Raw genomic sequence first — 15,800 nt, 5'->3', positions numbered from 1 at the left:
AAATTCTAGCATTCATTGGAGTTTGATGAGGTATACGTGGCCCAGCCAGTTACAAAGAGAAGTTCACGAAGATTGATAATGTAAACCGGATCAAAGAAACAGAGGTAGTTGAAGGGAGTTACTTAGATCTTGGATTCACACTATTTAGAATTCGTTTAGAGGTAGTAGAGAAAGGTGAAAATCCAAGTATAATAAAGACTACAATAGAGTATGAAGTCAAGGAAGAGGAAACAGCCAATGCCTCACTTGTGTCAATACAACCATTAGCAAATATTGTTGAAGTTGGCAAGAATTACCTCAACAGAAACAAGGTTGCAAAGAGGCAAAGTAGTAAAACTAGAGAAAAGGAAGACATTGCCTAGTTTATGAATAAAATGATGAAAGTTGTTTTGTTTTCAACTTTTTGTTTCATTTATTCACATCTTCATGTATTATCTCTTGCAAAAAAAAAATAGTCATATATTATTTCTAACATGATATGCAATCTTGATAATAATGTATGCTATAAAATGACAATTGGTTATTATATCCATGATTCATCATGTAAAATGTCTAATATATGCATTTCCTAGGTTATTACATTCATGAATCATGCAAATATCTTTTAAAATTTAAGAATATGCAACATTTACATATAATTCACCATTTTGAATCGAGATTCAAAATTGTGCATTCATTATACAATTATCTAAAATCTAAAAGAAATTAAACAAATAACCTTTTTTAAAAGATTATATTGTATCACTCAAATCATAACTGATATTTGACTTTCGTTTTAATCTATGTTTTTTATTTGATGAGTTGTCTCCCTTTTTATGTCCCTTATTATCTGCTTTCTCACTACTTCTCTTTCTATATTTGATTTTGCTAGGTACATGATTTTCAATGAATATTCACCATTTTCATGTGTCCTATCACGCTTGTTCACGTACCGTTAATTTTATTTTACAATAATATTTTTTATTTTATTTTTTAAAATTTATGTTAAATTTACTTATAATAAAGGAGTTGTATTTCATTTTCATTAACTAATATTTTAATATCTTTATGCAACTATAGTTTATTTGAATAGACTTTCATCAAAGTAAAATAAACACATTTAAAAATAAAAATAAAAATACAATATTTTCACAAAGTAAATTCAAATTTATTGACCAAAATTGATCAAGTTTCCAAACACCCATGTTCATTCCAAATCACAATTTGAAAAATCACTACTTGTCATTGACCTACAACTCCTAATTTTGTCTTATAAATGTGTGCACATGCTGGTTTTTATTCTACAATACCTTAATTTGGTAAAATCTCACACCTCACATTCAAAAGTAATGAGACTCAAAAATTGTTTATAAAAAGAGTATCACCATCTATTTATAAGTTGATTTCATAACGACGAGTCAAGATCAATATAAAAATCTAATATGTTATCAAAACTTATCAGTTATGATCACTGTCATATTATCCATGTATCAAATCCAATAGTTTTAGAAAGAAAAAAAAACTCAAATCCTACATTAAAAAATGATAAGATTTGAAAATATTTTACAAAGAGCGACACTCTACACATTACAAATTAATTTTATAATGATGAATTACTAATATAGAAATAAAAAAAACAAGTATAATGTTATAACTTATTGATTCAAGATACTCATCATATTATGCACCGGTAAATATGCATTTGTTATGTTGCTGCTGCACTATTTTGAGTTTAGGGTTAAGGAAGATAAAAGAAGAGAGAAATAACTATAACTTTGATTCTTCATAAACTTCAAATAGACAAAACTACAATATATAAGGATGAGAAAGAAAACACAGTCATTTAGTCACAAGAGTTTCTGGGCCACTCTTGGGCCTAGTGCGCTCCTCATGGTCCATTTTACAAGTTGGGCTATTTTCGGTATTGAAAAAAAAAATCTAACTGTGTTTATTCAACTCCTAATTTTTTGACTTTTTAATCTGATTCTAATTTTTTTATTAGTGCAAAATAAACTATTAAATACTAGTTTCTTAATTTTTTTAACTTTTTATTTGATTCTAATTTTTTTATAGTGTAAAATAAACTATTAAATACTAATTTTCGACAGTATATTTAAGGTATGGCGAACCAAAATAAAAAAGCGGAGCATTACCAAATTCTAATCCAAGCAAAGTGATGAAACTGCCATGTTACTTCCTTTCCCTTTCCCATTTTTATTTAATTTTCTGTGTGATCGATTGCTGTTGGTTGGTCCTACAAAAAGATTCACTCTATTTTATTTTTGTTGATAACACTAAAAAAACATAAAAATATCCCCACAAGTACATGCAGGTATTATATTGAGAGACACCTCCAAGCATTTATTATTATTATTATTATTATTATTATTATTATTATTATTATTATTATTATTATTATTATTATTACTACTACTATTATTATTATTACTATTATTATTATTAATTATTATTATTATTATTATTAATTATTATTATTATTATTATTATTATTATTACTATTAGTATTAGTATTAATTTGAACTCTAATAGTTTGATTTGGTGGTAAAAATTGAACTACATAGGTTATAAATTCAATCTTCATTAGTGTTGAAAGGAGGCAAATATAAATATACTCAATAAATTTAAACATAAATTTTTTTCCATATCTTACTGGAATATAATCCTCTCATCTTAAATTTTCTTTGTAAAAAATATTAAAAGGTAATTGAATATTTGAAATTAATTGCATTTCCTATGCTCTGTTCACAACATGACAAATATTTGATGGGAAAAATTATGTCAAATTCAGAATTAGTGTTGTGCAGTAGACCTTCTCAAATTTTTGGATCAATTAGATTGAATATTTATATATTGATTCAGAATTAGAAGTCAGAACATAATTAACTAATTAAAAAAATTGCATTTCTTTTCATAGACAAATATTAATATTATTAATTAAATTAATAAATTTTCATTCTTAAATCCTTAAATCCGGTTCCCTTAACTCCTTCACAATTATCATGCGTTGTCTTGTTAACTAAGCTTCAAAACTTAAGTAATTAGGTTTCTATTACCAACTACTCTTCTAATAATAATAATCAATGATTGTAATGTACTCAACCTTCTTCTAAGCAAGATTTTCTTGTGCTAATAAGTTGAACAACCTTTAGTTTGAGAAAACAGTGACCAACCACAGCTTCTACAAATCCAATAAACAAAAGTATATATTATACACTTGTAACAAAAAATAAGTTTTTTGATTTAACTAAATCTGTCTCAATGTGGTAAACATTTACAAAAGGAGCAAGTATATGTAAAAATATATATTAAACAGTTAAATACCAAATCTAAAGGAAATCAAATTCCACAAGTAACAGAGTAGATCTTGTTATTGTTGTTGAGAAGTTTTCCATTTACACGAAAAGTTTTAAGAAAATTGGACTGTTAGTGGTTAGTTAGTTAATTAAAATGAGAAAAATATATGATTAAAGCATGCTAAAACAAAACAAGGTGGCTTGTAAATGTGGAACATGAGGTAATGTCAAGAGAAAATCCCCGGCAAGGTTTACCATCCTTTTAACCCCCAAATTGACAATTGCATCTATGATGTCACTTCTGTGGGTTTGAGACCGCTACAATAAAACCACTATTTAATGTGTCTAGAAGAAAAAGGATGCATTTTAATTTAGAGAACTGCTCCAACTCACTCTCATTATTCGTATATGTATTGTATACTACTAGGATTAAGGATCAGGAGATGCCCAAAGATGCATCATTGTTACTTTTTTTTTTTGTAATTATTTTTGGTTAAATTATAATGTTATTTATTATATTTAGTGTTTCTACATGACTAATTGTATAAATGTATCCTTCTTAAACAATTAAATAAAATAATAATTAGGAGTTATATATATATATATATATATATATATATATAATATATATAATTAGGATTTAGGTTTTAATTGTCATTTATTTTCAATGTAGAAGCTTTATAAATGTATCTAATCACTTTACTTTCTAAATATGTAGAGAGAGGAGTATCATGTGTTCAAATATGTGCATCAGCATATCAAATATATCTACAGCTTTCTTCTGAAATATATGTATGGGACATCTAATCACATTTCATTATGTAGTTACTTGAAAAGACTATTTAAGAATTAATATAACAAATGACATAATAATAATAATAATAATAATAATAATAATAATAATAATAATAATAATAATAATAATTAGAGTGGTGGCAACTTTACCTTTATGAAATTGTTCGTCGTGTACTTGAAATAACAACGATCAACGATACATTTGAAGTAAAAGTTCAATGTCATCCTCGCTCTTGCCACTAACATGGTGGTGACATAATTGGTATCACTATAACATAAATTATAAAAAATATGAATACAAATATAGGTTGCATGTTGATGCACACATATTAATTTTTATTTCTTTTTATTGAACCAACACTGATTTAGTCACCATCTTAATTATGACAACAAGAATAATTGTAAGCTTCTACCTTAGGAAGGCAACATATGCTGAAATTAGAATTTCAAATGATTTTCAAATATCAATTCAAAGTGGACCATATATACAAGTAGTTCGTAGTAGAATTTGGCTTCAAATAATTTCTTTTATATCGATAATGAACAACCAAATATCTACTAGCCAACACTCTCTCAATTTTCCCTACTTCTCTCTTCCTTCCTCCTCATCAATGTCTAAACTTAGAGAACTGCAATTGATTATTCATTTGATATTGTGTTGAGACATAATAGAGCAAAGATGAAACATATATACCAAATTCACCCAGTCATGAAGATGAAATGGAGAAGTCTCGTAAGTCACAGTGAAAGGGTTTTACAAGTCTCACGATGGAAGTATCGCAAGTCATGAAGATGCAAAAACCCTAATTAGAGGTTAAATGAGGTTGAGTTGCTGGAAAAAGAGAGGGGAGAAGTCTCGCAAGTCACGAATTTGAAAAACCCTAATCGATGTTGAGCAATGTTCATTCACAAGCTTTCTTCCTCATCTTATTGCTATATACATCACCAACACTTGTTTTTCTCCTTTTTCATTCAGAAATGATGTTGAATGAGAGAGAATAAGGGGTTTCATGAAGAGAGGATTCTTGCGAGAGAGAGCATAAGGTTCTTGCGAGATAGGCTAGAGGGTTATGCAAAGAGACCGTTTTACGTGACAGAGAAAGAGAGAGAGAGATGATTTATTTAAAAGAGATGGTTAATTTGCTGAAGCGGTAGGATGAAATATTTGGGGACAATTTCGCTCTTCAGTATTTACATAATAGATAACAATTTTTGCTTTCAATGCATAAGAAAACAATTTTGATTTTAACAAGTAAAGAAGGGTTTTGTTTTATGATAACAATTTTATTAAAAACTAAACAAGAACGGTTATTAAATGTTGTGTAAATATATCAATAAACAATGAGAATATTTTTTTACTGTTGCTGTAAAAGTTATAAAATTTAATGTTCTACTACAATGAAAATAAAAATCATTGTCTATTGGATTCTACGAGAACAGTTTTTTACCATAAAAAATTAAGTGTTGTCGTAGGTCCAAAATATTGTAGTAAATGGTGGTTTGAAGTCATTTTTTAATTAAGAAACACTCCTCAATCTATATTATTTTTCTCTCGATTTATCCAAATTAGTTTTTTTTTTTTCACGTAGATTTAGTTTTCTTTGGTAATTTTTCATGATTGTCATTTCTTCGTCAGGTGCATCATTATTTCATTTTTTTGTAAGGTTGTGGTGGTTTGTTGAATTTAGATTGACATGTCATCTTCATTCAATTACATATTTAGTTAATTACTTGATCATCAATGCTACAAATTCGATTGTATGAATATTCTCATTTGTTTATGAATTTATGCATTTTTTCAATTTTAGTAATGTCGTATTTATGTTGTTTTTGATGTATTGTATCAATTCAAATAGACAAATAATTAGTAACATGAGCCGTGATTTATTGAAGTGTTGTTGACCATTCAATAAAGGTTGTGAGTAGTGACATGAGCCGTGATATATTTGTGTCTGGATTATTCTATATACCATTTTGTAGGATTTATATATAATATATGATTGATTAGTTGCTTCCTCTCATTATAAAATATATGATTGTTTCCCTATAGGGAGTACCTTATAAGTTGCGTTCCATGCTCTAAAATCCGATGCAAATTAAAAAGCCATTTGTTTGGTAAATGGAAGATGAACTGTTGCGGTGGAAACACTCAAGCTTAGATGGAGATAGTGCCAAAATTTATGTTACATCAGGATTTTAATGTTTCCGATTTATGATTAATGAGAATCATTTTGCTAAATACAAATATTAATACGGCCTCTAAAAAATATGGTGACTTAGTAGCTCTTTGGAAGGAAAATTTTTAGATAATATTATCGTGGATAATTTTGCCAGACTAAATTTATATTGTAATATATATTATTACAAACACTCCAATCATTTTTTAAAATATTCAATGATTTGTTCAATTTCAAAAAAAAAAAAAACGATTCTTTCAGTCTCTTCTAAAACGACGCCCCAATTGTTTTTTTTTTTTTTATATTTTTTAAGAAAAATAAATTTCAATTTTTTTTAAAAATAAAATATCAATTATCAAAACATTAGATTCGTTAAGTAAATCGACACAAAATAACAAATTGAATTTTAAAAAATTGTCTCAATAGTAACATAAACTAAGTAGTGTATAAGATTGGGATTTGGGATATTAAGCACCAAATTATCAATGGCGGTGTAGTCAATGTTATGCATCTAACTTTAGGAATTGTATTGAGTTTACGAGTTGCGATTGGGGACGCTATAAGACATCATAAAGTTATTCTCACCCTCACCTAAAAATATAGAAAAGTTGATGGGTTATAGCCTCAATTAATTTAAAACTAAGATATTGAGTAGACAATAGAGAAGAGTCCAATAATTTCTTGTACATATAATATAAACAATCCTTTTCCAATGAGGGGTTGACCATGAATTGCTTGTCATGATTGTTCTTTGAAATGTAGTGGTAGTATAGTCCAATAAATAATGTATACCTACTAAAAGTTTCTTTTACAATATAATACCTCATTTATATTTTCATAACAAAGGAATACAAATGTGTAAATGAAGCACGATATTGATTTCTAAAATTGTAGAATGAAATTTTTTGGCCCCAACCTTACAGCAGGATAAATTAGACCTAAAAAATAAAATTGTCAACCAATCAATTTTGATGAAATTTTAAGGATTAATATACTATTTTGACATATTTAAACGATCAAGTTTTTCATTTTCTATAATTTTAAAGATTAAAATATCAATTAATGCTAGACAAAGATGACATTGAGACTTATATAGTGAAGTTGAATAAAATCGTCTATTTTTTGTCTCTTTAAAAATAGAGTATTTTCACAATTTAGTGAGAGTTTTTCGATTGGATTAAAAACATCCAGGAAGTTACTAACGCAATAAATTATTTCTAACTATTTGTATTAAAGGTAATTGATTGAAATGGATAAAATCTATGTTTTTACTTTTAACAATTGATATAAATGATTGCAAGATCCTTAAGAATGAATTACAATTTGAAAAATTAACATCTTCAAAAACACTAAAAAAAACTTCAAGAACGTCATCTTCAATTTTTGAAACATAAACCATTCAATTGAAGAACACCATTTTACATTGAAATCACTCACCAAAGTCTATAAAGATTCATTACTCTAGATACAACTTACTTCTTTTTTTAAAATAAAAACTTAATTATTTCTAGTGCTTCTAACATTATTTTAAGTATAGTAAAGTATGACGTCCATCGTAACTACAATATTCTTGAGTGAATCTCACTTTGATTTTGGTATTTATTTTATAGGCAATAGTGAGATATTCGTCTTGGCTCAAACAACTTGATTTACAATAGCAAATTATGTGAGTGAGGCAACATCTCTTCTTTATTCTATTTAACTAGCCATCGACAATGGTTTTGATAAGGTTCTCTTTAAGAGTGACAGTCAAACGGTGGTTAATATTATCCTCACTAACAAAAATTACGAGAATAAATTAGGTCATTTTTTATCTAATGGTAAAGATCTATATTTTACTCAAGCTAGTTAGAATTTAGCTTTTATATAGAGGGTAAGTTAACAGAGTTGCACACAACTTGACTTGATATTTATATTTAAATCTAGTTCTTATATTTTTATATTCTACAACTCATTATATTTTTTCCGTGATTTTGAATGAAATGATATAAGATTTTTTTTACTAAAAAAAATCATTTATTTTAGTATTTCTAACATTTTATATATCTAGTGCGAAAAGAATATCTTATGTGAAAGTGAGAAAGTCAATTATTAACCCTTAAATCGAAATTGATGGTTGAGATTACATTATTTTATAAACTGACTCACGTGGTACTATCTCTACTGATTTCTATTTGTGAACCCAATAACCTTTTGATTCGACTTCAAGATTGTTAGGCTCCACTTTTCCCTTCTTACCCTTTACAATCTCCTCCCCTTCCTGATCATAAAATTTTCTCAAAATAGTTCACAACTTCACATATATGGCCGTCGATATTCGATGCTATACTTTAACTCTTCTTTGAGTATTACAATCTCAAATCAAAGATCAATGTGTTCTCATAGAAAACCATTCACGTTGTTTGAGAATTTTAAAAACTCAATTCCTTTTTATTTATCTCATAAAAATCATTAACATTTTTGCAAAGTTTGAGTGAAAATATGAACACAAACCAATTTTTTATTTTTGTTCTTGTATTTGAAGAATCTACTCACTACTTGTATAAACAAATCAACGTTTTTTGAAAGAAAGGAAAATTTTACTTCCAACGTCATCAACTATTAATATTTCTCAATGGAACATATGTACCATATAACTTCATGTCATCAATTTAAAGACAATAAAAAATTATATAGAACAATTATTATCCACATAGTGGAAAGAAAAGAGAAACTAAAATACATTATTATTGAGAAATAAATTAATACAGAGAAAGAATAATGTAGTATTCTTTAAGATGAAAAGACGTTATTAATAATTGATCATTTCATTCTCACATAAAAAAACTCATTTATCACAAAATATCTCTCTCTATATATAATTTATTTATTTAAATACATGATATATTTCTATTAAAAAAATATGATAAAAAAAAATGTATGTCATGAATTTGTTTAATATAGTAAATCAACAATTATGCAATTCAATTTATGATGACCAATCTCTTGATCATTGAGTCTATCAATGTGTTTGGATTTTAAGACTATGCACATTGAAAGAGTTGGGTCCCACATGAGGATTGCGTGAATTGATTAGCAATTTTGCATGATAAGAAAAACATGGTCAAAGGAAGGATGTTTTAAGAGAAAGGTTCCATCTCCTAAATATATATGTATGTAGGCCATGAAAAGTGAGCTTCACACTTTCTAATAGTTTGCCACGTGGAAACCTACCCTAGTGGTAGTTAAAGTTTGTTGCTGATGTGTCTCCTCTTAGCAGTCGCCATCTGAGTGTAAAAGTACGGAAAATGTGGCATTAATGAACATACGTATGTTCCTTATTGTGCCTTGTTCTTCTTGTACAAGTGAACTTCACGTTGAAATTTTGCATATACATCGTTGGAAAATTCATCCCTATTGAAAATGCGACTAATTTCTACGTCTATATCCTCTGTAATTGAACACTATGAGTAGATATACATAATTACTTTATATACTTAATAATATGGTATAGGCAAATAATAATTATAAAAATAAATAAATAATAATAATAATAATATGGATAAATTTGGAATTAACTATCACTACTCGCTATGAGAGGTTCTTTTTTCGTATATTAACAATTAAATATATTTAAACATAAATAATTAAAAGATATAGAGACGCTAACTTTTAAGTTTTTCACATATTAATTAATGTAATCAATCGGAGTAGCTATTGTATATTTTAAATAAGTTTTGCTAATAAAAATATAAACGGTAATATAATTTGATATTAGGGGAATAACTAAACTGTATTTTATTAGTTATAGAACATGTACAACGCAACGCACGCGTGAAGAGAAATTTGTTTAACAATAACATAGGTTTAATAAGATATATAATTATTGTGTCCAATACCATTAGTAATAATGTGTTACAATATACAGACCCAAAAAAACATAATGTGATACAAGATATCTCAATACTAAATAAACTATATTTTATTAAAAGTATATAATATCATACTAGGATATTATAATATACCATATGACCTATATGATGATAAAGTCTTAGAAAACATTTGCATATTCCAACATCACCATGCTATATATATAACAAAGCACCTCTGCCAAATATCCAAGCTCCAACAGAATAGTACTATATTCTCCATTTCAGAACACTCCAAGGTTTGGATTATTTTCCTCTCTTTTATTTGTAGTCAAAGAAATAACTCAACTACACACTTTTAATATAGTTCCTATATATGTTTGTACAGTTGCTAGGTGGTGATGATGGGGAGAACACCATGCTGTGATGAACGTGGTTTGAAGAAAGGACCTTGGACACCAGAAGAAGATAGAATATTGGTGGATTACATTGAGAAACATGGCCATGGAAGTTGGAGAGCACTTCCAAAGCTAGCAGGATTGAACAGGTGTGGTAAGAGTTGCAGACTTAGGTGGACTAACTATTTAAGACCTGATATCAAAAGAGGAAAATTCACTGAGGAAGAAGAACAATCCATCATCAATTTACATGCTGTTCTTGGAAATAAGTAAGTCATTACAATCTCCTAATTACTACATATATCAATAAATTTTGAATTTGAAAACTTGTAACCACCTCAAGCGAGGTGTTTAGGAGAACAAAATACACATTTTTATTAGACGTATTTTTCTCTCTATAACTAGAACTGTTATTCAATCACGGTAGATAAATTACACCTGATATTTAAATTTATTCAAAAAATAATTGTAAAATAATGTCTCTTTAATGTAATTTTTTCATTCTCAATTTTTTAAAATAATTTGAATATTGATTAAAATATTTGTATTATTAGGTGGGCTACTATAGCAGGTCATCTACCAGGGAGGACTGATAATGAAATAAAGAATTTTTGGAACACTCATTTAAAGAAAAAGCTTCTACAAATGGGATTAGATCCAGTGACTCATCGTCCAAGAATTGATCACCTTAATCTAATGTCTAATCTTCAACAAATTCTAGCTGCAAACATTCTCAATACTACTTTTCCAAACACTTTGGATAATGCTCTAAGGCTTCAATCAGATGCAACACAACTAGCCAAACTTCAATTGCTTCAAAACATACTTCAAATTCAAATCCTTGGTGCCAATACTCCTAATACTTCAAACTTAGAACTACTCAATTCATTTGGAAATTCATCTTCACCACTGCAAGAAAGTTTTCTAAATGAACTTTTAGGATTGAATTATCAAACTAAGTTCCAAAATGTTTATGATGGATATTTTCCTTCTCAACAAAATCAGACAAATTTTCAAAGCTTTGAAGCACCACCTCAGATGCAGCCACCTCAAAAAGTTGATGAATTATCATTTGATCATGCTACAAATTCATCTTCAACAACAACACCATTAAATTCACTTCCAAATCTAGTTTCAGTTTCACCAGAATGTTCTGCTGTTAAACAGATCAAGGAAAATAAGAGAAACCAAAATGAGTGTTCCATTTCCAATTCAACTACCTTTGAAATGTTGGGAGATTTCATGTATGAAGAAGTAAGCGATGTTTATTGGAAAGATCTCTTAGAGTAAGTAAACTATATGATTATTTTATTATTATTAATGTACCTTTTTCTAGCTCCACTTTTGTGCTTATTAATTAGAGATTTAATTTAATTTCTCATAAAAAATGATTTATTTGTGGCTGACATGACACTTATTTTTCTTTTGCTATGTTTGCAGCCAAGAGTCTAACCAGTAACCGTAATGGAGTGTCTCATAAAGAAAACAGCACTAAAGATTTATATATCATTGATCTCTAGCTAGTTCATAATTAGGTGTTGGTTCATATGTGTTTCATGATGGATTGATTTTTGGATTCAAATTATAAAAAGCTTCCATTTGTATAGATGAGTTATATATACAACATGGAGATTTTAGTTTATTTTACAGAATACAACTCTCTCATGTATTCATTTTTTATGTATAAATTTCAATTCACTCGGGTTTCCCTACTTAAAATAATAACTGTTGTTATGGTAACAAGTCTATATTTTTATAAGGCCTTAAATTGGAATGGATAAAAATGAAACAACGTGGAAAAATATGTGTCGTCTCACTTCAAATGTTGCCTTTTCATTGGGTTTCTTTTTTTTTTTTTCAATATTCTCATTTTGTAAAAAAAACACCAAAATACCCTCATTTAAAAAAATACCAAAATGTCATTTTTCTTTAGTTACAAGTCGCCATTTGGAATGGCGAATTCTTTAATTAAACTCAAGTTCCAAACAGCGACTTCCCACTTGATTTTTTTTTAAAAAAAAATTTAAATTTTTTTTAATTTTTAATGGAATTATATATATATATATATATAATTAATTAATATATTTCATAAAAATACATAAAAAGTAAATAAATAGAAATTTTAAATTACAAAAAAAAAATTAGTAAATCCAAGTTCCAAATGGGCATTTATCAAATAATTTTTTCTTTAAAAAAAATCATTTCAATTTTTATTGAAATAACAAAAGTAATATATATAACTAATATAATTCATAAAAATAGATAAATAGAAAATTTAAATTGCGGTAAAATTTTAGGAAATTCAAGTTCGAAATGTCAATTTTTAAAAGGTTAGTTTTTTGTAAAAAATAATTATTTCAATTTTTGTTGAAATAACAAAAGTAATATATATAACTATTATAATTATTATAATTCATAAAAATACATAAATAGAAATTTTAAATTACGATAAAACTTTAAATTACATAATTTATTCATCAAAAACATCACAAATTTTACAAAAATTACGATAATTAATGTCGAAGGTGGCCTTCAGTACCACATTGCCGAGATTTTCTCACACGTACGGAATTTTGACGACGCCTTGGTACATCACGAGTTTGTTGTTCTTCTTCTTCTTCTTGATCTTCGTCTTCTTGATTTGGAGGATGTCTAGTAGGAAGTGCTGCAGAAGAACTACTTTCACCTTGAGTCAAGTTGGATATTTGATTCAAGAAGTATATGCATTCCCAAAGCTTGGAATTTGAAAGTTTTGTTGATACATATTTTCAGTAACTGGGTAGCGGACTCAGGTGTATTATGACGAATGTTGAACGTGTTATACAACAATTCCTCTTCGCTTGATGCAAATGATAGTCGACGATTGTCTTCTTGATGTAGTTGTTGACTGTCAAAATTAAATTGTTCCTCTGACGTGAACCCGTAAGATTGATGTGGCGTGTGGATAAAAGTATGAGGATGTGGTGTGTGGGTAAAAGTATGAGGAGGCGGTTGAGTGTCAGGAGGTGTTGGTATATAATACTGATTTTGTTGTGTTGTGTTAGGCATTGATTCTTGGAAAATATGTTGGCTAGATTGTGGTGGAGGTTGGGGGTGAAAAAAATATTGACTAGATTGCGGTGGAGGTTGAGGGTGAAAAAAATGTTGGCTAGATTGTGGTGGAGGTTGAGGTGGATTAACACGAGAATCAACCAATTGGTTTTCCACAGAAATAAATCGTTTAGAACTTTTGCAAAACCAAACCTCCACCATGAAGAATATGATTTTCTCGTTCATACCAACACAATCTAGAGGTTGGCATTCATAACTTGGTTTGAACTCAACATTTAGAGGTTGACCATGAAGAATATGATTCTCTCGTTCATTCCACTCTTTGTTCTCATTTTCATAGAATAATGCCCAACTATAGTCAACTTGTTTATGCAAATCTACCTTATGATACTTTCTCGTGTTCCTTGGAGGATGTGGAATTTCTTGAGCTAGTCCAAATTGTAGTTTCACTCTATCAGTTTGATGTATTTCTATTATGTAGAAATAAATTAAGTATGTAGATGCATTCCATAGCCAATTGTCTTCTGCATTATCGTATGTTAGACGTAGATATGACCTTCAGATAAACTGATATATAATAAGTTTGTTAATAATATATGCATAAGAAAAATAAAATAATAGAAATAATGTAATGTTTTAATATATTACATCGTTAACGGTCATATAATCAATTTTTTATCGATATCCAGCGGTATGATAACGAGGTGTATCGCCAAATTTCATACCCTTTCCACTATATCTACGAAAATAAATTTGAATGTTAGTGAATCAATTGATAGTTTTATAAATATAATATTTAACTTTTTTTTGATATTTACCTTTTTGCGAATGGAAAATGAGGCTCAAGATTACTTATTGGTGCAAGAAACGGCATATGGTACCATGCCCACGTTTGAAGTAGATGTGAACATCCGCCGATCGATATAACACCGGGTTCAGATGCACGACACAATTCTCTATAAAGTGTTGCCAAGCACGCTAACCCCAACTATATTCTCCTGTCTCTCGCAAATCTCTCAACAAGTGCAACCACATAATATATTATGTACTCTGTTGTGGGATTTGTAGGGCATTAATATGCCACCAATCAATTCTAAAATGTATGCTCTACAATGTATAATTATTTCTTCATTAGATGATTCTGGAGTTAACATTGAAAATGTTTCTCTTAGCCATTTTAATTTTATAAAATTCCCTTTTCTTTGAGATTCAGGTGGCATGACTCCTAACAAATCTAAAAAATCATATGTCCATGATACCATAGTTGATCCAGTTACAGCTTTACCCCCAACACGTAAGCCAAGAAGCAACACAACATCTTCTAATGTTATGGTACATTCACCCGTTGGAAGATGAAACGTGTGGGTTTCAGGTCTCCATCTTTCAACTAAAGCAGTAATAAATGAATTGTCTATTTTATAACTTTCTATTTGTGATATGTTACCAAACTCGGCTTCATTCAACAATGGAATTATTAAAGAATTTGGTGCAATGTGTTTATGGCTAAGTGATCTTAAATTTTGAGATGAGTCCTGTAATAAGCAAAGAATAAAAATATATTTGAAGATATTAGAATGAGATGAATCATACTATAGTATAAAATATATTTTAGAATGAAACTTAGTATAAAATATAAAATAAAATAAAATTAGAAGATATTATAATAAAAATATATTTTAGAATGAAACTTAATATAAAATATAAAAAAAAATTAGAAGATATTATAATAAAACTATATTTTAGAATAAAACTTAGTATAAAACATATAAAAAAATATTTTAGAAGATATTATACTAAAACTATATTTTAGAATAAAACTTAGTATAAAACATATAAAAAAAATATTTTAGCCATTTTAATTTTATAAAATTCCCTTTTCTTTGAGATTCAGGTGGCATGACTCCTAAAAAATCATATGTCCATGATACCATAGTTGATCCAGTTACAGCTTTACCCCCAAAGCCAAGAAGCAACACAACATCTTCTAATGTTATGGTACATTCACCCGTTGAAAGATGAAACGTGTGGGTTTCAGGTCTCCATCTTTCAACTAAAGCAGTAATAAGTGAATTGTCTATTTTATAACTTTCTATTTGTGATATGTTACCAAACTCGGCTTCATTCAACAATGGAATTATTAAAGAATTTAGTGCAATGTGTTTATGGCTAAGTGATCTTAAATTTTGAGATGAGTCCTGTAATAAGCAAAGAATAAAAATATATTTGAAGATATTAGAA

General features: G+C 28.1%; 1 protein-coding gene across 1 annotated transcript; it reads left to right on the top strand.

Annotated features, from left to right (window-relative positions):
• Positions 1-10,272: 10,272 nt before the first annotated feature.
• Positions 10,273-12,209, top strand: LOC101513190 (transcription factor MYB53-like). Its single transcript, XM_004505532.4, has 4 exons — positions 10,273-10,412; positions 10,502-10,780; positions 11,066-11,797; positions 11,952-12,209. The coding sequence occupies exons 2-4, from the start codon at positions 10,515-10,517 to the stop codon at positions 11,968-11,970; spliced, it is 1,017 nt and encodes a 338-aa protein (XP_004505589.1). The 5' UTR covers positions 10,273-10,412; positions 10,502-10,514; the 3' UTR covers positions 11,971-12,209.
• Positions 12,210-15,800: the final 3,591 nt, after the last annotated feature.

This window comes from Cicer arietinum, chromosome 6 (assembly GCF_000331145.2).
Source record: "Cicer arietinum cultivar CDC Frontier isolate Library 1 chromosome 6, Cicar.CDCFrontier_v2.0, whole genome shotgun sequence".
Classification (NCBI taxonomy): Eukaryota; Viridiplantae; Streptophyta; class Magnoliopsida; order Fabales; family Fabaceae; genus Cicer; species Cicer arietinum.
This window is presented reverse-complemented; position numbering and strand designations above follow the sequence as displayed.

Excerpts from the sequence above, each read along its gene's own strand:
- LOC101513190 (XM_004505532.4), top strand. The coding sequence starts at position 10,515 with ATGATGGGGAGAACACCATGCTGTGATGAACGTGGTTTGAAGAAAGGA. Across the intron at positions 10,781-11,065 it reads CATGCTGTTCTTGGAAATAA|GTGGGCTACTATAGCAGGTC; the intron begins GTAAGTCATTAC and ends TTGTATTATTAG.